The sequence below is a fragment of the Pseudonaja textilis genome, chromosome 4, assembly GCF_049901715.1.
Source record: "Pseudonaja textilis isolate UNSWEBS1 chromosome 4, rPseTex1.2, whole genome shotgun sequence".
Lineage (NCBI taxonomy): Eukaryota > Metazoa > Chordata > Lepidosauria > Squamata > Elapidae > Pseudonaja > Pseudonaja textilis.
Genome location: NC_141993.1, coordinates 22,133,055 through 22,159,527, shown reverse-complemented (window position 1 = coordinate 22,159,527; position 26,473 = coordinate 22,133,055). Strand labels below are relative to the sequence as shown.

At 44.0% G+C, this 26,473-nt stretch overlaps 1 protein-coding gene across 1 annotated transcript; it reads left to right on the top strand.

Moving 5' to 3' along the window:
- Positions 1-11,763: 11,763 nt before the first annotated feature.
- On the top strand, positions 11,764-17,845 carry DKK1 (dickkopf Wnt signaling pathway inhibitor 1). Its single transcript, XM_026719919.2, has 4 exons — positions 11,764-12,194; positions 12,339-12,516; positions 14,849-14,977; positions 17,237-17,845. The coding sequence occupies exons 1-4, from the start codon at positions 11,964-11,966 to the stop codon at positions 17,485-17,487; spliced, it is 789 nt and encodes a 262-aa protein (XP_026575704.2). The 5' UTR covers positions 11,764-11,963; the 3' UTR covers positions 17,488-17,845.
- Positions 17,846-26,473: the final 8,628 nt, after the last annotated feature.

The window sequence follows — 26,473 nt, the reverse complement described above, 5'->3', positions numbered from 1 at the left end:
ATATTGATGAACTACAGAAATGATGACGTCGTTCTCTTATTTCTGTTATAAATGTACCAGAGCTGTGTATCTGTTAATGAGATACAGCATCATTTCTGTGAAATGTATAAATGTACGTGCAGGTCAAATTAATATATGACATACTATCAGTCTGTATACAGGCATTCCTGTTTTGCTAAGGTGTGCAAATTTTAAAACAGTAGTGCGGTAAAACTTCAGACATGCCACATTTTGTAATAGATTCCATAGTAAAAATAAAAAAATTTTTTAAAAAATAATATTCCAATTGGGCAGATTAGACATAAAATTGACATCGTAGCAAAAACGGGGGAGGGGTGGGGAAAGGAAAGAAAAATCCCTCTGATTGGAAAAAAAATCATTGACTGAAAAAAATAAAATAAAAAGGAACGAATCTTGTTGCACCACTGAACAAAACAGGGCCCGTGCTTTCTCTGGGTTGGTTCCAGACCTAGTTACCTTTAGAGTAAACCCATTCCCATCAATGGGACTTAGAGAAGTTGTATCTTCCATTGTTAATGGTATACGCAAAGCTGGCTTAAATCTGAAAGCAACCCTATAATTTCATGTATATGCAAACTGTTTCTGAGACACCTTTTCAGTAGTATATCTAGAAAGTGATACACTGAAAGCCTCATCCTCTTCTCTGTGAACAGTCTGCTCCAAGCCCTGGGACTTTTGACGTTTCAGGCTTTCATTGCAAAGAGAAATTTGATTCAGAGTTGCCTAACTAATGTACTTAATTCCAATGTATGATGTTTTTACACACGGTGGTTTCCTTTATAATCCTGATGGCTCTTTTTCTTCTCCATAAGGATTCTACACGAATAAGGAGGAGTTAAGTTTTGTTTGTCGAAGAATACACTTTCATCAAGTGGTCTTTGACCAGTTGCACTCTTTTGATGTAGACTGAAAAAAAAAAAAAACCTTTTTATCATGAAGTTAACTGCTTTTGTTTTGCTCTGTATTTTCCCTGCAGCTGTAATTGCCGAGTGCCTGTTGTATACTTTATAGAGTTGAAATAAAAAAAAACTTTACTTTTGAATGGTGTCGTCCATATGTCATATTTGAGGGGAATTGGCTCCATGACAGGTAGTCCTCAACTTAGTGAACATTTGAAGCAGCGGTGGTATTCAGCAGGTCCTGACCAGTTCTGGAAATTTTGAGTAGTTTGGAGAACCAGCAAATATCACCTCTGACTGGAGATTGTACAGTATCCTTCCCCTGCCACATCCACCAAGCCATGCCCACAGAACCAGTAGTAAAAAAATTTGAATCCCACCACTGATCTGAAGTTAAATGGCACTGGAAAAAAGTGACTTACAACCATTTTTCACACTTATGACCATTGCAGCATCCTCAAGGTCACTTGATTTACATTCGGATGCTTGACAACTGACTCACAATTATGACGGTTTCAATATCCTGGGGTCATGTGATCCCCTTTTGCAACCTGACAAGCAAAGACAATGGACCAACCAGATTCACTTAACAATGGTGTTGATAATTTAACAGTTGCAGTCATTTGCTTAACAAATGTGGCAAGAACAGACGTAAAATGGGGCAAAAGTCAGTTAACAAATTTCTCACTTAGCAACATACATTTTGGACTCCATTATGATGGTAAGTTGAGGTCCACCTGTACTTATTCTGTTTTTTGAACTCTGGTCTCTGCCAGAAGTGATCTACAGAAGTCTAGATAACTAGATGAACATTATTATTTTTTCTTGTTGGAGCTTCCTTCACATTTAGATAATCAGATTATTCTATACAGATTGGATTATTCCATATTCAGAATTTTTATGAGTTTGTAGCTTTGGATCTCTTGTCCTTTAAGCCAAGATTTTGGCTTGTATACTTAAAAATATATTGTATCTTAAAACATAGTTTGTTCACTCCGTAAGTATTTCACAGGATTGAGAGAACTACCAGTAGAATCATGCTGGTTCCACTTTATCTACAAATGTATAACCATAAGTCTCAGTGAAGACAATAAATCCCAATAATCAAAATTAATCAAGACCTCAATGGGAATTAGAAACAATGGGGTGAATTGTCTGATGGAATACTATTATTTATAAGAGCTGAGGTGGCCCAGTGGTTAGAGTGCAGTACTGAAGACTACTTCTGCTGCCTGCCGGCTGCCTGCTATTTGGCAATTCAAATCTCACCAAGTTGATTCTCAAGGTTGATTCAGCCTTCCATCTTTCCGAGGTCAGTAAAATGAGGAGCCAAGATTGTTGGTGGGTAAACCCTTTAGAGAGAGCTGTAAAAACACTGTGAAGTGGTATATAAGTCTTAGTGCTATTGCTATTTATATGCTGTGTAATAGCCAATCACTTACAGATAACTGATAAAGCTGGTTTAATGTAGATTTCTTTTGCATATGTTCAGTATTATAAAAGTTACATGATAGGATCCTATGCATATTTTTCAAAAATAACTAACCATTTAGAAGAGGTTTACTCTCAAATAACCATATTTAAGCTTTCCTTCTTGTTTTGTTTTTCTATTAAGTCAGCTAATAATAGAAAGTGAAGTAATGATATATATGAAAAAGTCAGTTTTCAAAACAGGGTTTGTGAATGACTAGTAATGGACAAAAGGAAAGGGACAGTCCGCAAACAAAACTGAACCCAGAAACTGGAACAGTTAATACATTCAAAGGACAAAGATATGGTTATTTCATTATATATTACAATTTAAAGCAAAAAACAGACAGTGGACTCTAAATACAATGAATGGATAGATAAAGGGATGAATACGTGCATTACAAAATCATCTGTAATAACTACATGTACTTCAAGATATATAAAATATATCAAGCAAATGACAATCACAAAGGAGAACATGGAATGGTATCTTCAAATGGCTGCCATAAGATTTGGGTATGCAGTGTTTCTTAACCTGGGCAACTTTAAAACATATGGACTTCAACTCCCAGAATTCACCAGCCAGAAATTCTGGGAATAGAAGTTCACATATCTTAAATCTGTCTTGGTTGAGGAACGCTGAGATGCTGCATTGGAACCTCACCACGGAAAACACATGGCAATTCTAATATTGCCTTACAAGGAAGATTGTGTCACCAGGTTTCTGAAACTTGGTGTATGACACAGTCTGTACAATTCTACACTGGTGATGCCCATTTATTTCTTGGTTGTTTAGGTTCTACCTCAGCTGTCAACTATGAATGTATTTGTTATACAGGGTTTTTTTAACTGCTGTTAACTGTCATCATTTTTAATTGGTCAATTGGAATAGAGCTGGAAGGGACCTTGGAGGTCTTCTAGCCCAAACCCTGTCTGGAACAGGGTACCATTTCAGATAAGTATCTGTCCAGTCTCTTCTTAAAAACCTCCAGTGATGAAACACCTACAACTTCGGAAGGCAAGCTGGTTAATTGTTCTCAGTGATAGGAAGGTTCTCCATAATTCCAGGTTGCTTCTCTCCTCTGGTGCTTTGTAAAATAATCTGCTCCCTCTTCTGTGTGACAGACCCTCAAATACTGGAATCCTGCAATCATGTCCCCCCTAAACTTTTTCTCTAGACTAGCCATACCCAATTCCTACAACTGTTCTTCTTATGCTTTTGTCTCCAGGGCCTTAATCATCTTAGTTGCTCTTCTGTGCACTTTTTCCAAAGTCTCACCATCTTTTTTGTAATGTTGTGGATGCATTATTTCAGTATGATCTTATTAAGTGGATGCAATATTCCAGGTGTGGTTTTATTGAGTAAGGTTTCAGTACAGTTTGAGAAGAGTAGCTACATAAATTGAAATGTAAATAACTAAGCAACCTAAAGTTCTATCTTTTCAATTACATTTTGGGACTTTTAGTCAAATGCTCTTGAAATGACTTATCCTAGGATATCATTTTACTGTAGAATGATTATCATTTTTTTCAAATAATATCACAGTAAACTGAAGACTAGCAACACATTAAAAAGGAATGCAAAAAGGAAATGGCTGGACATGTGAAAAAATGTTTTAAGAAAACTAAAAACACCACCACATGACCTTCATAGGGAAGTTTGGTTCAAATATTGGATTACTCTAAAGAAAGTCCATGTCTTTTCTAATTATCCACCTTATGTAAATAGATGGCATTATATGATAGCCAGGTTAATGACAGGCATTTAGGTGAGGAGTAGACAATGTGTCACTGATTTATATCATAATAACAAAAAAGATGTGCAAATGAAATAATTTTTATGATAAGGATTGCTTTGCCATTGCAAATGGGCATGAGGTACCTCATACCCTTCTGAAAGCAGCAAATGCAGACTTTTTTTCTTTGAAAAGGAAAAAGGCCACAAATCCAGTTCATAACATAGCAAGTTTTTATTATTATTATGTTAAGCTACGGCAAGACATTTTCTACAAATTCTGACACTGCCTCAATTTTCAGTTCCTATCTACTTTCTGGCCTCAGCAAGTATTCACTTTTTGCCGGACCTGAGAGCATTGTAGCTATAAAAATACCTGTAGAGTCAGCTAATTCTAATTATATAATTAAAGAGTTCTGTTCTAAAATCCAGGCCCCCAGCTCTTACAGGGAATTGACATTGGCAGTCTGTATTGTTTTCATGAAATGAGTAGTAGTGAAATTTTATGGAATTTTATTGTTCAGTCTTTCTGCTTTGAAAACCCTTTTCATATGGAAGATAAGCTTAATGATACTTTTATCTTCCCTGAGTGAAGGAAATCAGTAAAATGAATTGCCTACATTTCCTAGGAATGGTGAATTTTTTTTCAAAAGAATTGGAATGAATTAAACAACTTGACCCTGTACAAGAGAAACATAAGGCTTGATGGAACAGCCCTGACTATCAATATATTAGGTTTTATTGCTACTGTAATGAATCAAAATCTCCCCAAAGATGAGAGAGCATTATTGAACTATGCCAGAAGGAAACATGGGTTTTGGAGCAACTAACTGATGCAGAACAGGAAGAGTATTAACGCCAGAGGTGGTATTCAACAGGTTCTGACCAATTCTGGAGAATCAGTAGTAGAAATTTTGAGTAGTTCAGAGAACTGGCAAATATCACCTCTGAATGGAAATTTTACAGTATCCTTCCCCACCAAGCCAAGTCCACAGAACTGGTAAATTTGAATCCCACCACTGATTAACACCTTTGAACTTAGGTGTTGGAGAAGACTCCTGAAGGTATCATGGACAGCTGAGAAACAAATTGTTCATTGAACCCAGAAATCTCACTCAAGGCACAAATGACCAGGCTCAAATTATTCTACTTTGGACACATAAAGATGAAAAGTATAACAGATCAGATATAATCTCTCTTTTCTTTGCTAAAAGCTTGGATGAAGACCAGAGGTCTGATCAATTAATTTGCTTCCTTGGGGGATGAAGAAAATCTATCCAGTAGCATTCAGACAACCAAGGCTTTAAACTTTCTACCCTTAAACAAAAGGTTTAGCTAAAATCAGAGATAGCCAAGTTTCAGGGGGAGAAAATGCCCCACTATATATAAAGTTAGCTAGTTTGATTCAGTGGTTAAGGTGCTGATGTAGAAAGTAGGAGGCTGTGAATTCTAGTCCCATTTTAGGCCCCAAAGCTGACCTTGAATCAGTCACTCTATCTCAGCCCAATCCACCACACAAGGTTCTTGTGTGGAAAATAAGACAAAACTGCCTTTAGTTACTTATAAAATAATAAAAGGAACTAAAAATCTAATAAATGGCTACATAAAATAGATATGACTTGCAGAAATCTGTGAATGTATGCCCTCATTTTTTACTATGTGCTTCATTAATGTTACAGGGGAGGTTGTTTACATTTTGTATCTGTCTTCAGTTGATCTGGGACTATACATAACTAAATATATTCAAAATGCAGGTATTTCACAGGCTCAAACAAACTTCACTTAATTAACTGTATTGGGGAAATACCTTAACTAATCCAAACAACCAGTTTGCCTTGCTGTTCAAGAAAGAAGTCTCTGATTCTTTGGTCTATGATTGTATATCAGTTAGTAACAGCAACCCACTGAAAACATTAGATTTTATCATGATTTTTCCGGAGGCATCTAGGCAACTGTGCTTTCATAAAGGGAATAACAATGCTATTAGTTGGTGAATGCTCAGCCTCAGAGACAGTCCACTCCTGTGTAAAACTGCAAGCATTTCACAGATAGGCTGCTCATAATGTACAGCAAACTTACTCAACCAGATGTTCTTATATACACTTTCTCTATTAAATGAGAATAGCCCAAATCGGGGTAAGTCAAGGTTGGCAAAAAGTAGGTAGATGCATTTACAAATAAATGGAACTCCAATCTCGCTCAAGGTGAGCTAATTTCTAGACTTCTTGTTCTATCATCTGTCTGTTGGTCTGATCTATCTCCTATCTAGCTATATATCCTATCTATCTATCATTTATCTATCATCTATCTAATTTCCTATCTCCTATCTCTCTCTCTGTCTATTTATCTCTATTTATCATCTATCTATCATCTATCTCATCTCCTATTTATCTCCTGTCTCTCTATCTGTCACTCTATTTCTAACCTATCTATCTCTATCCTATCCTATTCATCCATTCATCTTCTATCTATCTATCTATCTATCTATCTATCTATCTATCTATCTACCTATCTACCTATTTATCATCTATCTATCATCTGTCTATCATCTATCTTTATCTATCTATCATCTATCTATCTATCTCTCATCTCATCTCATCTCATATCTCTCTGTCTCTCTATCTCTCACTCTATCTTTATCCTATCTCTATCCTATCCTATCCATCTCCTATCTGTCTGTCTGTCTGTCTATCATCTCTAATTATATCTGTCATAATCTCTCTCTTCTATCACTCTCTTCTTCCTTCTCTCTCTAATACTGCCTTTTTTTCCGGGGAACCCAAGGAAATTTTATTGGGGAGGGAGGGGAGATACAGTTTGGGAGTGAGCGTCCCGGCTGCCCGCCACGAACTTCAGGATCCAGAAAGTCTTCCCGGTTTCCCCACCCCCACCCCGAGCTCTCCTTCCCCGCACCCTTTCCAAGCGGGAGCCTGGCTGTCGCCACGCTTGCTCCCCCGATACCCCCAAACGCTCGGGCGCGGTGCAACGAATAGCCGAGCCTCCACCAGGGGGAGCTGCGCGAGTGGGCTTTCTCCGCGCCTGCCAGATGTGCGGCGGGCGCGATCCGAGAGAGAGAGAGAGAGAAGCAAGGGGAGAGTCTTATTTGCAGATGCCGCCCAACGGGTGATGAAAGCCTGGAATCGTGGGGACTTTGTTTTTCTAACCTCCACGCTTCAAAGAGAAGCCCCAGCCAGCTTCATTTGACCCGGGGTCGTTGGCCCGGCTTCGGCTTGAGAAAACACAGCGCGGAGGAGCCCAAGGCGGCGGTCTTCCCTTCGTCACTTTGGAGCAATTGGGTGGAGCTTGGGTTGGGAATCCACCCAATGGCGAGTTTTTCTTTTTCTCTCCCTTCTCTATAGGCAGCGATGCTGGCCTCCTGCACTGGCCCTTGGACGCTTTCTTCTCTCTTTCGCTTCAACGGTCACTAAACGAACAGTTGTAAGCCGAGGGCTAGCTGTACTTCGAATGCTTCCAGTCACCCCTCTTTTGTTGCTGGTTGCCTTCTTTTCTTCTTCCTTCTTCCCTCTTCCTCTTCCTTCTTTTTCCTCCTCCTCTTCCTCCTCCACTTCCTCCTTCATTTCCTCTTCTTCTTCCTCCTCCTCCTCCTCCTCTTCTTCTTCTTCTCCCCCCCCTCTCTTTTCAAACTTTCTAAGCTTTAGATCAAGGGTCCCCAAACTTGGCAACTTTAAGACTTGTGGACTTCAGCTATGCTGGCTGGAGAATTCTGGGAGTTGAAGTCCACAAGTTTTAAAGTTGCCAAGTTTGGGGACCTCTGGTTTAGAGCCTTCTCCGCAATATATCCAAAGAAAGATAATTTGAACTTGTGCCTTAAAGGAAAAATCTGAGTTAACGGGTTTAACCAACAATCCATTGGTATGTTTTCTAGGTTGCCCATGGTATCCTTCAGTATTCTCAGTCTCCACTATGCAAGTTCAATAGTGTCATATCCATCCTATCCTGCTCTTCACAAAAATCTAATTTTTGCTACTATAGAATGTTGTAAGAAGTAACCCTGGCTTGATTTTTGTATGTATCAAAAGATTGCCTAGATAGATGCTTTCCTGAAAAATAGAAAGCCAACGTTCACATAGTGGTGAGACAGCAGAAAGAGAGAAACAATTTAAGCTTAGATATGGATGGATGGATGGAATGGAATGGAATGGAATGGAATGGAATGGAATGGAAATAATGGAATAAGAAATATGAAATGAAATGAAATATGGCCAGCTTCACCACTGGTAAGAGTTTCTTCCAAATCTGAAAGAAAAGCAACGTGCCTATTTGCACCTCAACCTTGAATCATCTCATGTGTGTTTGTGTTCCTAGAGATATATTTAGTGCCGTATCATGATGAAACTGAAAACCACAGGATTAGAAATTAAGTCCTATGAGGAGAGAATGAAGAAATTGAGAATGGTTCAACTTGAGGAGATTAAGAAGGATGTGATGTCATTCTTCAAATCCCTAGAAGGATATCCTAGAGCAGGTCAAGGCTTGTTCTCCATTGTTCTAGAATGCAGAATAGGGAATATTGGATTTAAATCACAGGAAAGCCGATTTTGACTGAATAGTAGAATAAACTTTCTAACAATACTAACCATGACTTGATGGTGAGTTCTCAGTGGCGGAAGTCAAGGCTAAACAACCACCTGTGTTTAGATTCCTTTAGTAAGAAGTTCCAGTTATACAATCTCAACACCCAGTTCCACCAGTTAGTTTTGTTACATGTGAGTAAATGAAGAAGCCGGAGAAAGTGACTCATCTGAATTTAACTTTAAAAATATTCCTTAATAATTACCAACCGTGCAGTTAGAGCAACAAAATGCCTTTCAGATATTTTGGGCTTCGTGTCCCATTATCCCAAGCAACTTACCAATACTAGGGGTTGTATTGTGCTCCCAAATATTCCAGTGCTTCCAAGTGCTTATTATACCTGCTCTGTGACTCCCTTGTAATAATGATGCCTGCAATACTGATTAGCCAGGAGCAAATTGCTTCCTCTTGATCTCTGTGGCTCACCAGAGGCTAATCCTGAAGCTACTTATACCCCCCCCTAAAGCAAGTACTCCCTTGATGAGTCAGAATGCCTCTAGTTTGGGCATTTTAGGCATTAGTTTTGGGAAGCATGTTATGAAAAAGGTGTAAGACAAAAATAAAATATTAACTACTTTCGTTAAATGATCACTATATTGAAATATTTTTCCTCCGCCACCCATGGAACCCTATGAAATCAAATCTATTGGTCACTCCCATTTGATCTGACAGTTCTCACCTGTAAAAAAAAAGTTTCAGGTTTTTTTTGCTTTCCTAAATCAAGTTTCCAATAGGTGAAGGAAATCCAGTCTATCCTTACTTAACTTAGTATTTAAATCCCTATGTATTTACTTAGGAATAAAACCTATTGAATTGTTTAAGAGGAGACTGGACAGTCGCTTGTCTTGAGATAGTATAGAGGTTCTTCTGCTGGAGTAGAAGACTTCCAAGATCCCTTCCAGCTGTATTCTACTTCGATTCAGTAGATGTACGTCTGGTTGGGAGCACGGCTGTAGCTTACATTTACTTGTTGAGAACTACAGTACAGGTTTTCCTCAATGTAAACCCTTGAGCAGAATTCATCTGAAGATGAATTCATCTTGAAGAACCACATGGTAAGGGGTTTATGGATCCCCCTCCCCAGGTTATTTGCCAGTTGGCTTGCTTGCCTTTGAACTCGCGATCAAGCCAACCTGAGTTATCAGATGTAGACCCAAGACTAGGCTCAATTAACAACTCCAACCGAGGTTGAGGATCAAGAAAGGACTTCTTATCGAGCTCAGCCCATCAAGCCATCTGTTCGGAGAAGGCTTTGAAAGGGCGACGAGGATTTGGCTCAGAGATTCGTCTTGGGCTTTTGATCTCTTCCCCTGGGTGGTTCAACCAGCGCTGCCCAATTGAAACCCCCTTACGAGGAGGCTGGAAAATTAACCCAAAAGTTCAGAGAGAGTTAGAGTTAGAGTGTGAGAGAGTTAGAGAGAGAGAGAGTTAAACCGCGCGCCTCCGTCCCTTTTGCAAAATCCCACAGAGCCGCTCGCCCCTTTCTTTTAACCGGCGATTGCCAAACGGCGGTCTCTCGCCTTTCCTCCGAAGCCAGCGCCTCAAAAGGGCCATTATTTAGGACATGCCGCCCCTGCCAGCCAGTTCCCTTCTTGGGGTTATTGGAAATCGCGCCCCTTTTGGGGGTGGGGGGGGAGGACGTCGGAGGCCTCGGTTGGAAACCAGGCGGATCCATGCAAACACCCAGCTGTTACCCATTCCCAGCCCCGTTTCGACGACGACGACATTCTGCAACTAAAAATAGAGGTTTTAAAAAGAAAGCCGGGAAAACGGGGAAGGGGCTTTCAGTCTCCCCGCCTGAAGACTTTTAAGAGCCGCAATCCACAAACCTACAGATTGTCTTGTCAAAGGTGTTCATGCTGTGTTTGCTCCCCCTCTCCTCCAATGCAGTATTTTTGGAATAAAATATAGTAGGGAGAGCCCGTCCAACTTTACTTTTTTTTAATGAGTAAAAGATACAGTAACGGAGCCCATTCAAACCCCTTTAGGCTCTTCCGAGAGCAGATCTATCAGGGCTTGTGGGGGGGCGGGGGCGAGATTAATTATCCTTTTATTGAACCGGCTTGAATTTTGGCATAAACCCACTTTAGGACGGAACTGCACGAATGGCAAAGGCCAAAGACCGCCTGACCCCCCCAAAGCCTAGTGTCTCTTTTAACGCCTTATAGGCGCCTGGTTCTCCCCCATCCAACTCCTAGAGGACTCCGACCGCGATTGGTGGCCCAAAGAGAAGGAGGCAGAAGGGCTTTTGCTCCGGTTCTCCGGGTCTCTTCCTGTGGGGGCGACTGAAGCAACAGCGGGTAGGACAGAGCCGCCCCTAAATGCGAGTGGGGGAAATCGAAGCGGGGGCTCCTTTCCCACGGAAACCACCTGTGATGCCGATGTTAATGCAATCGCGCCCAACGGTTTGGAAAACCATTTATTGGCAATAAATAGACATTCCTGCCCCCCCACCCATCTTGAAGGCCAAAGAGCCGGTCCCCAAAGTGCTTTAGGCAACAACTGGCCTTTCTTGATTTTTTTTTCCTTTGAAGTCGTTTCGCTTCTCATCCAAGGAGCTTCCTTTAGCTCTGACTGGATGGTGGGGAACAGAAGGGTTGATACTCCTTGCAGACAGCTGGACGTTTGCATCCTTGGGGGGGGGTCGTTAAGGCCGCTGGAGGTTTACCTCAGGATCACCTGAGGGGGAAGCACATGGTGCGGAGCCTTCTTAAAACTGTTGAAAGGGTTGGAGAAGATAAAGGGTGTCGTATCCTCTAGCAATTCTCTGTTGAGAGAGGGCTGGTCCATTCTGACCTACATGGCCTCTTTCACCCCTCTTTCAAACCAGCGACCCCCTTTGCTCTGTCCAAAATGTGGGCTTTGCTGTCTTCAAAAGAGTTGGCCTGGGTCTTAATTTCAATGCAGATGGAGAATGAGCCCGTGACTTGGCGGAGATGCCTCCAACCTTTCCAAAACCTCCCCACCCCCTTCCTCACGTTTTATAACCCCACCCTTGCTTACCCTGCGCGCCCTCCTCCTCCTCCTCCCTCCTCCCCCCGCTTGGAGAGGCGGGAATCCGAAAGGCGTGGAGCCTATAAAAGCAGCGCCAAAGGCACCAAGCGGCGAGTCTACACTTCGTTGCAGAGTCCCTGAAAAGGATACTCCCGGGAGGGGGAAAAAAAAAAAAATCGCGCACCGCCTGCCTGCCTACTCCTACTCCTACTCCTACTCCAAGGTTGCTTCGGTCGGGTCGCCTGGCGAAGATGCTGGCGCAGCGTGGGCGTGGAGCCTGCCGGGCGTGGACGGCCGTGGCCGCGGCGCTCTGCTTCTCCGCCTGGTTTGGGACCCCCGCCGCCGCCGCCGTCCCTTTCCATGCCAACGCGCTGGCCTCCAACTCCATCAAGAACCCGCCGGCCGGTGGCTCCTCGCTTAGCGGCGGGAGCGGGGCAATGTACGACGGAAGCAATAAAAGCCGCGCCGGCGATTCGCAGAAGGTAAGGGCAGCGGAGGTGTGTTGGGGGGGGAAACAAGCTTGTTGGGGGGGGGGAAGAGACGGAGGCAATGGGCCGTGTGGGTGGGGTCACCCATGGCTTGGGTCTCACCTGCCCCTCCGCTTCTTCTTGCCCCCGCCCCCGCAGCTCGCCTTGTGTGACGCGGACGAGGATTGCAACGCCGAAGAGTTTTGCTCCACCCCTGCCCGGGGGGCCATCTCCGGAGGAGGAGGAGGAGGAGGGCTGGTTTGTCTGACCTGCCGCAAACGCCGCAAGCGCTGTTTCCGCGACGCCATGTGCTGCTCGGGCAACTTTTGCAACAACGGTGCGTCTTCTAGGGGTCCGAGGAAGTGGGGAGCAAGCGCGGAGCCTATCGTAGAAACTTTTTTTAAAAAAAAGTCCGTCTGAGAGAGGAAATTCCCCAGCCGTCCGAAGCTGGGGTCTCCAACCTTGACAACTTTTTAAGATTTGTGGACTTCGACTCCCAGAATTCCTCAGCGGGCTTTGCTGGGTGAGGAATTCTGGGAGTAGAATAGAATAGAATTCTTTTATTGGTCGAGTGTGGTTGGACACACAAGGAATTTGTGTTTGGTGCAAATGCTCTCAGTGTAAATAAAAAAAGATATATTCTTCAAGAATCATCCGGTACAACACTTAATAGTCATGGGCAGTGGTAGGATTCAATTTTTTTTTACTACCTGTGAGTATGGCTTGGTGGGTGTGGCAGGGAAGGTTACTGCAAAATCCCCATTCCCTCCCCACCCCACTAACCTGCTTTCCATTCTCCTATGCATGGCAAAAGAAGACCCAGATGGGGGAGGGGCCATTCAGTATTTGCCAGTTCTCCAAACTACTCAAAATTTTTGCTACAGGTTCTCTAGAACCTGCTGAATACCACCTCTGGTCATAGGGTACAATAAGCAATCAAATCATACAAGGAAACAGTCCATATAAATCATAAGGATACAAGTGACAAAGTTAGTCTTGCAGTCACAAGTGGGAGGGGATGGGATGGGGAGTGATGAGAAGGTTAGTAGTAGTAATGCAGACTTTGTAAATAGCTGGACAGTGTTGACGGAACTTTTTCTTTAGCAGAGTGATGGCATTTGGGAAGAAAACTGCACTTGTGTTTAATTGTTCTGGTGTGCAGTGCTCTATAGCATTAATTGAGGGTAGCAGTTGAAGTCCACAAGTCTTAAAGTTGCCAAGGTTGGAGACCCCTGGTCTGAAGGATTGTCTTTGGTTCTTTTGAGAAGGCTTTTTGTGGGTGCTGGAGGGGGGTGGAGATTGTTTTGCTCATCTCTCAGGCCTCACCTGGACACCTCCAAGTTGTAGTGCTTGGTAGCACCTCCTGTGATGAAACGGACTTGCCAGTCGTTCTTCTGGGATTCCCAGCCTGGTTTCCACTCCTGGGGGGTGAGGGAGGAGTCTTGAACTCAGGTTCTAACCTAGCAGGGTTTGGTATTTTTTGAGGTCACCCATAGTGGATTGCATAGTAGTCCCATAGAATTTGTGGTAAAGGCTCCCTCTGGCATCCATCATTCGTGAAGAGTTTTGTGTATTTGTTATGTTTAAAGGCCAAGGGATAATTGGCCAAACCCAAAAGGGATTAGGTTGTAAACCAGGGGTGTCCAACCTTGACAACTTTGACTTGTGGACTTCAACTCCCAGAATTCCTCAGCCTTCAACTCCCAGAATTCCTCAGCTTTGCTGGCTGAGGAATTCTGGGAGTTGAAGTCCACAAGTCTTAAAGTTGCCAAGGTTGGACACCCCTGTTGTAAACTCTAAGTATCCTTACTTTTGGAATAAGGGAAATCTATTTCATCAGAGTAGAGCTGGAAGGGACCTTGGAGTCCAACCCCTTGCTCAAGCAGGACACCCTGGCCTATACCCTTTCAGACAAGTGGCTATCTGTCCTAAAAACTTCCGTTGATGAAGCCCCTGCAACTTCTGGAGGCAAGCTGTTCCACTGGTTAATTGTCCTCACTGTTAGGAAGTTTGTCCTGAATTCCAGGTTGCTTCTCTTTACATATAAGGTGTATATTCCATATTCTGGAATGGGATTGTGCAAGGAACAAGGCATGTTATTTTGCCTTGTTTAGGAATGGCTTTTTAAAGAAGCAAACATTAAATGTCCCTGCAGACGGATTAATGCATACAGTTCAATAATCTCTTTTTTTCTGCATGAGCCAAGTAGCCAAAGAATATCTTAACTAGCCTCTTTTTTTTTCTCATCATGGGCTGTTCAAATTTAATAAAACTCCAAAGAGAACCTGGATATTTTACCTGCAACATATTATTAAGCTAGACACTTTTTCTAAGGCTATTATCTCAAGTCAAGCTTTGAAAGGATCTAATGAGAAGATAACATTAGTGCTTGGATACATTCTTTGCTACTACTCATTCAGGCTCCAATGCTGAAGGAAATTCCTATATTAACAGAAAACCTAACCAAAAAGAGATCTGCACCAAGTCATATATTTATTTACATGGTTTGGATTCAGAATGACTCTTCTCTGTGATCAATAGATAGTTTCTGCCTCAGTGGTTAATCTGCAGTCCTCTAGCATCCGAATAGCCAATGTCCAGAATATTAGCATTTCTTTTAATTCTTGGGAAGTTGACTGGTGTTCATGATTGTTTTCCTCCCTCGTCAGGAATGTGTGTAGAATTTGACCTTTTTCACCCTGGAAGGTTTGAAGACATCATAGAAAATTTTGACCATGGTACTTTGGACTCCCATCTGAAAAGGACCACGACTTCATCCCAAATGTACCACATAAAAGGTAAGGCCAATAATGCACTGCTCTGAAATCCAGAAAAGAATAAACAATTGTGTAATGTTTATTTCTTTTTCTTTTTTATTTAAAAAACCTTTATTAAACATTAAAGAATATATACAAAAAAACAATACAACTCGTTAAAATGGAAAATAGTATCAAAAACATAAACATTACAAATTATTTTGATGGTGCTTACATCTTTATTATTCTAATACATATTTCATATTTCTGGTTATTCTCACATTTATCTTTTTAGACTATTCCTTATTTATTTGTTCGCTTATTTCTGTCATTTATCCATTTGTACCAGTTTTCCCACACTTTGAGTCTTCCTTTTCCTTTAATTTTAGAGTAAGTTTATCCATTTCAGCGCAATCGTAGATTTTTTTGGATTATTAAACTCTCTGTTGGCAAGAAGTCCCCTTTCCAACATGGTGAGTGTGCCAGACCCACAAATTCTGAAAGAAAAGGGATATACTGGACGAGTAATAAAAGAATTAGAACTATTTTTAAAAGACAACACAAAATATCACACATCTTTACAGAATTTGTGGGATACAACGAAAGCATGTACATGTTTGTTTCATTGCTGAGAAACCATTGCTGTGCTTGATTTTGGGTTGATGCAAGTGAACTTGGAGTACATAAGACACCAGCTGTTAGAGCAGGGGTCTCCAACCTGCAAAGCTGGCTGGGGAATTCTGGGAGTTGAAGTCCTCCAGGCTTAAAGTTGCCAAGGCTGGAGACCCCCTGTGTTAGAGGGGGAAAATAATACAGGTACTCCTTGCCTGAACCACAATTGAGCCCAAAATTTCTGTGGCTAGGTGAGACAAATGAGCTTTGTGCCATTTTAGGACCTTTCTTTTCATGTTTGGTAAGTAAAATCACTGCAGTAGTTGAGTTAGCAACACATTTTAAAGCAAATCTGGCTTCCCCATTGACTTTGCTTGTCAGATGGTTGCAAAAGGTGATCATGTGACTGCAACCTTTATAAATATGAATCACTTGCCAAGCATCTGAATGTTGATCAGGTGAGCACATGGATGTTGCAATGGTCCTAAGTGTGAAAAAAAGTCACTTTTTTCCCCCAGCGCTGTAACTTCAAATGGTCACTGAACAAACTATTGCAAATCAAGGGCTACCTGTACTGGTAGAAAGACTTTTAAGAACTCTGTGGATATGCTTTTTAGTCTCCTCTTCAAACTCCTACACTTAGGTGAGCTTTAGTTATTTGGGTTGGTTTTCAATGTCTCTTTGCTTTTGTCAGCATTTTATTTGCATAGCTCTATGGGTTGCTTTTCCAATGTTCTAATTGTTCCTTGCAGTGAACAATTTAGTATGAATAGCAATGGCACTTGGACTTACATACCGCTTCACGGTGCTTTACAGCCCTCTCTCAGCGGTTTAAAGAGTCCACATATTGCCCCCAACAATTTTGGGTCCTCATTTTACTGACCTTGGAAGGATGGAAGGCTGAGTCAACCTTGAGTTGCTCAGAATCAAACTCCTGAGTAGTGAGTTAGCCTGCAGTACTGCATTCTAACCACTGCGCCACCACGGAGTAGATCACTTCTCCTAAAACTAGGAGAGCTTAAGTATTTGGCACGGGACCAAAGGGTGTTACAGGTACATATAGTTTGATCACATGTACAGCAGGCACACTAGTTATTTCCCCCTTGTGGTTGATGCCAATAGTAGATGCCAATAGTAGCAACTCAGTTCCTCTCAAATGAAGCCAAATCTATTAGATTACCTCGGCCTTCTCCATCTTTGTGCTTCCCAAGTGCGTTGCCCTTCCTTGCTAGGCTGCTGGAATGGCAATGGGAAGAGCATCAGGGTTGGGTCTATGACAATTCGCCATGCACAACTCACCACAGCCAGCTTGTCTTAGGACAACTCACTGCGAGACTAAGTTACACTAATTATCAAAGAAATGGCAGAATAGAATCATTAAAACAAGGTTGAAAAAAGAAGGGACAGAATTAAATGTGAATGACTAAACATTAAAATATCGCCAGAGCTGAAGAAGCTTCTTGGAGGAGAAGCAAAACATCTTCTCAAAGAAAAACCAGAAAGTCAATTTGCCTCTTTGGAAGAAAAAAAAAAAAAGCACCTTTGGGTGTCCCGCAGTGAGTTGGCTGTGATGAGTTGTCTCATTCCACATCAAGTTAGAGAAGCTTTTCAAATTACCTCAGTACAAAATGAGACTGTGAATGAATCTTCTGTATTCTCAACTCTCTCTCTCTCTCTCTCTCCCCTTAGGCCAAGAAGGTGCTGCATGTCTCCGCTCTTCGGACTGCGCTGAAGGACTCTGTTGCGCCCGTCACTTCTGGTCCAAGATTTGCAAACCTGTCCTTAAGGAAGGTCAGGTGTGTACAAAGCACCACAAAAAAGGCTCCCATGGTTTAGAACTCTTCCAGCGGTGTTACTGTGGGGATGGACTGACCTGCCGGCTGCAAAAAGACCACACTATTAGCAATTCTTCAAGATTACATACTTGTCAGAGACATTAGCAGTGTTTGCTTTCTTCTAATCCTGATGGACTTAGGGGGACTCTCGTTACAGAAAAAAATCTTAAAAGACTGACATTATTTTTTCAGAGTTTACCCCAAAGTCCTCTGGCATTTTCCCCTCTCTGCAAATGGAGTACAAGGCATGTTTCTTTCAGAAACTATTTTTCAAGTGACTAATTGCAGTAAATTACTGTGTCTGTAAATTCTTGGGTGTGGCACTTAACTGTACACTGTATGGAATTTTAATTTTCCCCAAAGTGCTGCATGGTGTCTATTCTGACATGCGTTATACACACTGGTTTTATTATATTGAACGTGAGAATTGTTTGGCAAGTTTAATAAAATCTTTTAAATATGCCTTACCTGGTGATCTTATGTTTGATTAGGAAAGGCTTCATTGATTTAACTCCAGTGTGCAATATGGGAGTTCAACAATTCAACACAATTCTGAAAGTCAGGTTAACTTAGACTGGAGATGTGTGGTGTTGGAGTCTTGTAAATCGGCAAGCAATACCTGGCCTGAAAGTCTTAATATTCCAGTTTGCATATTATGTAAAGATGTGGTGCCTCTGTATTAGCACGACTTAAAGCAATGGTGGTTTACATAATAAATCATGTTAAAAATGAAGCCTGGTTTTGCACAGTGGTGGAACTGGCCATTCGTTTCGACAAATGGCAGACGAGTTGAGACCTGTGATAAGGCAGACAAAATCTAAAACCCATACCCTTTACTGCAGCTAAAAAACTATTGGGCTACAGCCTGAACACTTTGTATTAAAGTTTGTGCAAGCTAAGCTTCTATGAAAAATGAAATAGTAGATTTCACCAGTTGGCTAATAACCACACAAATGCAAATCCTGAGCATTGTAACTTACTGCCTTTTGTAGCCTGTTGAAAGGAAAGTTGACCTTCGAAGTTATTTTTTACTGATTTTGTCTTCATTGGGACAAGTGACCGATTACTGATGTCTACTGGCCTGTATATGAAGAGAATTTTATGTGCAATTCTTTGCTCTCCAAAAAAAAAAAAAATCCCCTCCAGGACTGGGGATAAATTGGCATAATTTCTCCAATTCTGGCACATAATTTATGTATCGTATCTTTGTATTGGAATGTAAATACTATAAATAGATATAAATCTCAAGCTGGTAGAAAAGCTCTTTTTTTAAATTTTACAAATAGATTCACCTTCAGTCAAAGTAACCCCAAAGCAATATTTAGTGCTCCTGAAAACAGCTGGGATTCACCTGCCTCCTAAATAGGCCATTTTAGAAAATCAAACAAGACTTGAAATTCAGCCAAGTTCTGATGTTTGTCAAAGTTTCTAAGATTAAATTGTCGGACAATTTATGAGTGTTCTTTAAGGAGGAAGGGTGAGGCGTATTCTCTAGGATAGTGATGGTGAACCTTTTAGCACAGAGTGCCCAAAGTGGAATGTGCGTGCATGCCCATGCATGTGTGTGTGACAGAGTAACAAAACTGAAGCCCAGTTGGCCACATGCCTGTTTTGGTCATTTGGGGGGCCCTTTTCAGGCTGCCTAAGGCCATTTTTGGGACATTTTTGACCTGACAATGGCCCAAAAAATGGCCTGGTTTTTTGTTTTTTTGTTTTTTGCTGTATTTGGCCATTTTCTGGACCATTTTTGGCCTGAAGATGGCCTGGAAAATAGCCTGTTTTTTGCCATTTTGGAGGCCATTTTTGGCCATTTTTCAGGCCAAAAATGGCCCGGAAAACAGCTGGAAAATTCCCTAAAAACAGCCTGGAAAACGGCCAGTTTTGGGAGATCAGAGAGGGATATGCGTACCACCTCTGGCATGTGTGCCATAGGTTCGCCATCATGGCTCTAAAGCATCATTGTGCTTTGATCATTATGAACTGTGTTATGTATGTTTATCTGTCTACACATTTCTGTCAAAAGAGAGCAACTGAAATACATCACAGATCACCACAAACTGATCTCGAATGTGGCACCTCAAGGATTTGTATGGAGTCATGACACATCGGGGTGGCCTATGTATGCTATTTTAAGAAGTCAGCTGGCCAGCTTTATTATAGCATTCAATCCTTTCCCCAATCTTTCAAGAATTTAAGCTAAAAGATTTGCCGTTGTGATCTATGTGTTTTCTTTGGCAACTGGCGCACAAGCAGATCTGCGTGGTGTTTCTCTCTCCGGTCTTACTTTTATCTCATTCACTGAGCTACAATGCTTTATGCAGATCCTGTCAGCATGATATCAAAGCACAGGAAACGGTGCTATTATCACTTCTTCTAATGGAGGGGAGCTAAACATTTCAAGGGGGGGAGCTCATAATCGCTCCTCCCTTCGCAGGCCTCTGTCCATCCCAGGAAGTTGCAGATCCCATCCCCATTCATCTCTGTAGCTTGGATGTCAGGAAGACACAACAGAGAAAAGGAAACAGGAAATTCGCTAGTTGCAAGAGGAACAGATTCCACTCCAAAGGGGATCCTTAAGAGGGAAGATAGGCGACTAAATGATGCCTTTTCTAACCACATCCTCCTTTCTCCTCCTTGCCTGGCAATGTTTCTGATCAGGGTCTCCTTAGGAGAGTGGGAACAGGCTCTCCAAAAGCAATGGGGTAACCTATGGCTTAATGTGGTGGCTCAGTGACTAAGACACTGAGCTGGTCGATCAGAAAGGTCGGCAGTTCAGAAGTTCAAATCCCTAGCACTTTGTAATGGAGTGAGCTCCTGTTACTTGTCCCAGCTTCTGCCAACCTAGCAGTTTGAAAGCGTGTAAAAATGCAAGTAGAAAAATAGGGACCACTTTGGTGGGAAGGTAACAGCGTTCTGTGCGCCTTTGGTATTTAGTCATGTTGGCCACATGACCACAGAGACGTGTTTGGACGGCGCTGACTCTTCAGCTTTGTAATGGAGATGAGCACTGCCCCCTAGAGCTGGAAATGACTAGCATGTATGTGCGAGGGGAACCTTTGTCTTAACCTAAGGCTTGTATGCAGAGGATTTTATTATCAGGGGTTAAAGGCCGGTGTTAAGTTTGAGCAATGAGAGGCTGAACCAGAGCATGAGTGCAACAATACTTTATTATAACAATAAAGGGCTGACCGTGCTTGCCACGCCTGGAACTGGCTCGCAGCAATCAGCGACTGGTTGGACCCCGCAGCCTGCTTTTATAGCTGGCTGCTGGGGAGAACCAACCAATGAGGAAAGGGGGAAGAACGCCCACATAAAGTGAGTGGACCTGAGTGAGAACTCCTAGAGTTCTCAGGACATAACACCCCTTCCCCCCAGATGCGAACATGCATAGTCTCTGAGGTAGGCAGGAGGTTTATGTTGGCGCCCGGAACGGCGTAGCTCTGGAACATCGTCTGTCCGTCCGGGGTCTGCCTGGGAAGGCAGAGTCAGCAAAGTGTCACCAGTGTGCCCTCGGTTTGGGCCTGCCCTGGGCTCGTAGGGTTGATCACTGGGGGTGTGCTCTCGTAGACTGGATCGGGCTGGTCAACTGTCTGGGCGCCGCTGTCTGTGTTCGGGCTTTCGGAACCGGCTGTAGGTGTGAACTGATCGCCGGGCGTGATGTGGATGTGAGGCTGAGGATGAAGCCTCCCCTCGTCTAGTGCCTCTGGGTCCCTGCTGGCGATGGTGCTGAGGCGTCTGCGCAGTTGGTCTATGTGCCTTCTCCAGACGCGGCCATCCTCCAGTCTGACCCGATACGACCGCGGCCCGGTGATGGCTACGATCTCGCCCGGGATCCACAGGGGGTCTCCAGCGAAGTTCCTCGCGAAAACTGGCTCCTGTAAGATAAAATGTCTAACCCCCGATGTGGAAGCGAGGGGAGAGTCAGGGCAGTATTGTGGGTGTAGTCTGTCCAATACAGTCCTCAGACGCCTGCCCATCAGGAGCTCAGCTGGGGACTTATTGGTGACTGAACAAGGAGTTGAGTGCTGGCTCATCAGGAACCGCGAGTTTGTGGTGCCAGTCATCCTTGTTGAACCTTGCCAGGGCTTCTTTAGTGGTCCTGATGGCCCTTTCAGCCAATCCGTTACTGGCAGGATGAAATGGGGCTGTGAAAATGTGGCGGATACCCAGGTTGTCAGGGAAACGGCTGAACTCAGTCGATGCGAACTGTGGGCCATTGTCGGAGACAATGGAGTCGGGTAGCCCGTGCGTTACGAACAGGCGTGTTAACACGTTGGTGATTGCTAGTGTGGTGGTCGTGGATAGCTGTGCTACGTCAATCCATTTGGAATAGGAGTCCACGACCACTAGGAACATCTTCCCATGCAGAGGGCCGGCCAGGTCGATGTGAATTCTGGACCAAGGAGCGCTGGCGCTTTCCCATCTAGTAGGGGTGGCAATGGGGGGAGCAGGACGGGATTCCTGGCAAATGCTGCAGGAACTTACCCAATTGACAATGTCCTCGTCTAGACCCGGCCACCACACGTAGCTGCGTGCTAACGCCTTCATTCTCACGATGCCAGGATGTCCCTCGTGCAATGCTTCCAGAACTCGGGTACGCAGTGAGGCCGGGATGACCACTCGAGTGCCCCATAGTAGACAGCCCTGCAGACTTGACAACTCCTGCATGCGAGTCTTAAAAGGTGTGAATTTGTTATCAACATTGCCACCCGGCCACCCCCTCCTCACCCAGTCGAGCACCTGGGCGAGTGTTTGGTCTGCCTTGGTTTTAGCGGCAATGTCCAGGGCAGTGATGGGTAGGTCCAACTGGGTGATCTCGAAAATAGCATGGACAGGAGCAGGGTCTTCAGCCGGGGCAGGCAAGGGGCAGCGACTGAGTGCGTCGGCGTGGGACAGTGTTTTACCCGGGCGGTGTATAAGTCTGTAGGAGTAGGCTGCTAGGAAGAGAGTCCACCTTGTCATCCTAGGGGAGAGGACTTGAGGGGTCTGCTTGTCCCCGGCTAGTAGGCCCAGGAGGGGTTTGTGGTCCGTGACCAGCTCGAAAAAATGGCCAAAAAGGAATTCGTGAAATTTTTTCACGGCTGCAACAGCTGCTAGGGCTTCCTTATCGATCTGGCTGTAATTGCGCTCCGTTGCAGAGAGCGTCCTTGAGAAAAAGGCGATGGGAGCCTCGGCGCCATTGGGAAGCCTGTGACTTAGTACCGCCTCAATTCCAAAAGGGGAGGCGTCTGCTGCCAGTACTAAAGGGAGGTTAGGGTCGAATTGAATAAGTACCGCCTCTGACGTGAGTAGTGATTTGACGGCGTGAAAGGCATGGTCTTCTTTGTGCCCCCAGTGCCACGGTGATTTTTTATCCAGTAATCTGTGTAAGGGTTCAGCTACTGATGCTTTATGGGGCAAAAAGGATGCGTAAAAGTTCAATAGCCCCAAGAACGCCTGTAGTTCAGTTTTTGAGGTTGGAGTGGGTGCCTCGTGGATTGCCTTAACCTTGGACTCCAGGGGGTGAATGCCAGAGGCGTCAATTTTATAACCCAGAAAGTCCACCTGTCTAGTGGCAATGGCACATTTTTCTTTTTTCAACTTGAGGCCATGCTGTCTGAACCTCTCTAACACAGCTCGAACTCTTTGGAAGAGTTGGGGTCTGTCCCTGGCCGAGACTAAGATGTCGTCGAAGTAGGGTACTACACCAGGGAGGCCCTGCAAAATCCGCTCCATGAGGGATTGAAAAATACCCGGGGCAACACTTACGCCAAATTGGAGACGCTTGCATCGGAAGGCACCCCTGTGCGTGACAATTGTCTGGAGTTCCGCTGTTTGGTTATCTACAGGGAACTGCTGATATGCTTGAGACATGTCCAATTTAGCAAAAATGGTGCCTGGTTCGAATGTGTGTAATAAGTGCTGGATGACGGGCACAGGATAAGCGCTAACTTGTAGAAATTTATTGATTGTTGTCTTGTAGTCCGAGCAAATTCTCAGGCTACCATCTTTTTTGAGGGTGTGACAATGGGCGTCTCCCACTTGGCGAAATCTGTTGGCTCAATGACCCCTTGTTTTAATAGTTTATCCAATTCCACATCTAGTTTTGGCCGAATAGCAAATGGGACCCTACGCGGTTTTAGCCTGATTGGGACTGCTTGGGGTCAACTGAGAATGAGATGGGGGTACCGTTATAACACCCCAGCTCTTCGCTGAATACATCTGAGTAATCAGCGAATAAGGAGTCAGTGTCTGAGGTTGAGACAGCATGGACTCCTGTTAGCCCTAGGCCGAGATGGGGAAACCAATCGAGCCCCAATAAGGTGGGTAGATTGCTGTTAACTACCACTAGAGGTAGGTGACCTTTAAAAGCTTTAAAACTGACAAGAAACTTGCCTCTGCCGATTACAGGAATGGTCTTCCCTGGTAGTCCTTCAGGCCAAACTGGCATCTCTGGAGCCGGCTAGTGGATAGGCTTGGTTGGAGCCTCTTAAGGGTGTTCCATGAGATAATTGAGAGCGCTGACCCTGTGTCAACCTCCATGCGGCACGGTTTACCTTCTAGGGAAACGGAGAGAGAAATTTTACTAACAGTGTGGCAAGTGTGCTTGGCAAGGTGATGCGTGCGACAGTTCAATACTTGCCTCTGTGGTCCCGAGTGCGAGGAGGGTGCCTTTGTGCTGCGCTTTGGGGGCTTGGCAGACTCTCGCGATGTGTCCCCTTTTATGGCAGCTATTGCAGGTGGCTCCTTTAAACTTGCAGGTGGCCCTCTGATGAGATCCCCACAGGCTAGGCACAGGGTGATGTGCTTGGGTGGACCGATGTTTTCTTGTTTGGCTCCTACCTGCGGCCGTCTGTCGTTGGATAGGCGGTGGACTTCGTTTTCATCACTGATGGCTTCCTCTGCTACCAACCCCTCGGAGTGGACTGGAAGTGATGTCAGCTTGGCACTTGGGCCCTGGATTTCGGTGGCTGAGTTTGTTGCCAGCTCAGCTGCCAAGGCCTCCTCGACTGCTTGTGCGAGGTTGAGGTCTTTTTTGCGAGAAGGCGCCTTTGCAGGTGGAGGTCCTTGACCCCGCAGACTAATTGATCGAGGAGCATGTCCTCCAGGTAGGTTCCAAACCCACAATGCAGTGCTGCTGTTCTGAGAGCGGCCATATATTGATTGATGGTCTCCTTGCTCGATTGCTTCCTCATACGGAAGGTGAATCTCCTGGCAATCTGTGAGGGCCTGGGGGAATAGTGGTTAGTGAGAATTTCAAGTAACTCAGACCACGGAACGTTTTTCAACTCACGAGGAGCCACGAGCGCCGTGGCAGTATCGTAGACGGTGGCTCCACAGTAGATTAGGAAATACGATTTTTTCCGATGCTCTCCCGCATCTGCCAGGCCAACTGCATCGATATAATGATTAAAGCGGTTCTTATACGATTCCCACTTCTCCTCGTCTGGTTTGAACGCCGGGAAGACTGGATTGGAACTCATGGTGCTGGGACCGGTTGAACAACCTGTGGAAAAAATCTCTCTGGGGCAGCAGACAATGTTTTAGTGCCCGTGGTGGGCTAGTGATTTCAGCTCAGGAGAGGCTGTTTGCAATCCTCTCTTTCTCTCTGGGTTAACCACGTTTGGCTGTTAGCCGTTGATGGCGTTTGGATTCGCGCCTGTGTGGGCGTCAGTGACTGGCTACAGCGCTGTGCTGTACCTTTTAGGTTTGAAATTCAAATGACAACCGTTTGAATTTCGCGCCTGATACTGAGCGGCTGCGGCTCGCAGCGCTTCACTTTCCCTGTAGCTGGGCTAACAAGCGGCTACAGACGCTTCTAACTTTCGATTCTGACCACTCTCTCTGGCTGCGGATCAGCGTTTGCTTCTTATCGCTTGCTGGCCGCTTTCTCTGTCAGCGGATCAGCGTTTGCTCTTTTTGTTTGCTCTTTTTGTTTGCTGACCGCTCTCTCTGGCTGCGGATCAGCGTTTCTCTTATCGCCGGCCGATCGCTCTCTCTGGGCTGCGGATCGGCGGCTAGTGACTCAGCGGTTGCATGGTGCTTCTGGTAGCCATCCCACCCTTGTCGCCAGTGTTATGTTTGAGCAATGAGAGGCTGAACCAGAGCATGAGTGCAACAATACTTTATTATAACAATAAAGGGCTGACCGTGCTTGCCACGCCTGGAACTGGCTCGCAGCAATCAGCGACTGGTTGGACCCCGCAGCCTGCTTTTATAGCTGGCTGCTGGGGAGAACCAACCAATGAGGAAAGGGGGAAGAACGCCCACATAAAGTGAGTGGACCTGAGTGAGAACTCCTAGAGTTCTCAGGACATAACAGCCGGGAAGAAAAAAAGGAAGAAAAAGACTCAGCATCCATAAATAGGGATAGCACTTGCTTATATACCACTTTACAGTGCTTTACAGCCCTTTTTAAGTGGTTTACAGAGTCAACATATTTCCCCCATCAATCTGTGTCCTCATTTTACCAACCTCAGAAGGATGGAAGGCTGAGAACCTTAAGCCAGTGAGAATCAAACTGCCAAACTGTTGGCAGCTGGCAGTCAGCAGATGTAGCCTGTAGTACTGCATTCTAACCACTGTGCCACCACAGCTATTGCGTTGGAAGGGACCTTGGAGGTCTTCTACTCCAACATGCTATACCATTTCAGACAAATGTTTCTCTTTTTAAAAGCCTCCAGTGATGGAACATCCACAATTTCTGAGGGCAAGTTGTTCCATTTGTTGATTACTCTCACCATTAGGAAATTTCTCCTTATTTCTAGGTTGCTTCTCTCCTTGGTTAGTTTCTATCAGTTGTTTCTTATTTTGCTAGAAAGAGCCTGATCAAGCTTTTTAATGACATAGATCACCAGAAGTAGCATTTAAATAATTGAAAGGGAGTATATTCCTCTGTTGGTCTTATGCATGATAACTCTGAAATAAGTCCTATTGAACTTTGCAGGCTGCAGTGCAAACCTCTAAATACAGATATAATTGTCAAGAGGAATGGTTGTATTAATGCCTGATCTTAGGACAGGACAATTTTAACCTGGCTTGTTCAGCTAAGCAGCTAAGCTGCAACATCTAAGTTCATGCATCAATTACCACCTCACCAAAGCAAGCAATA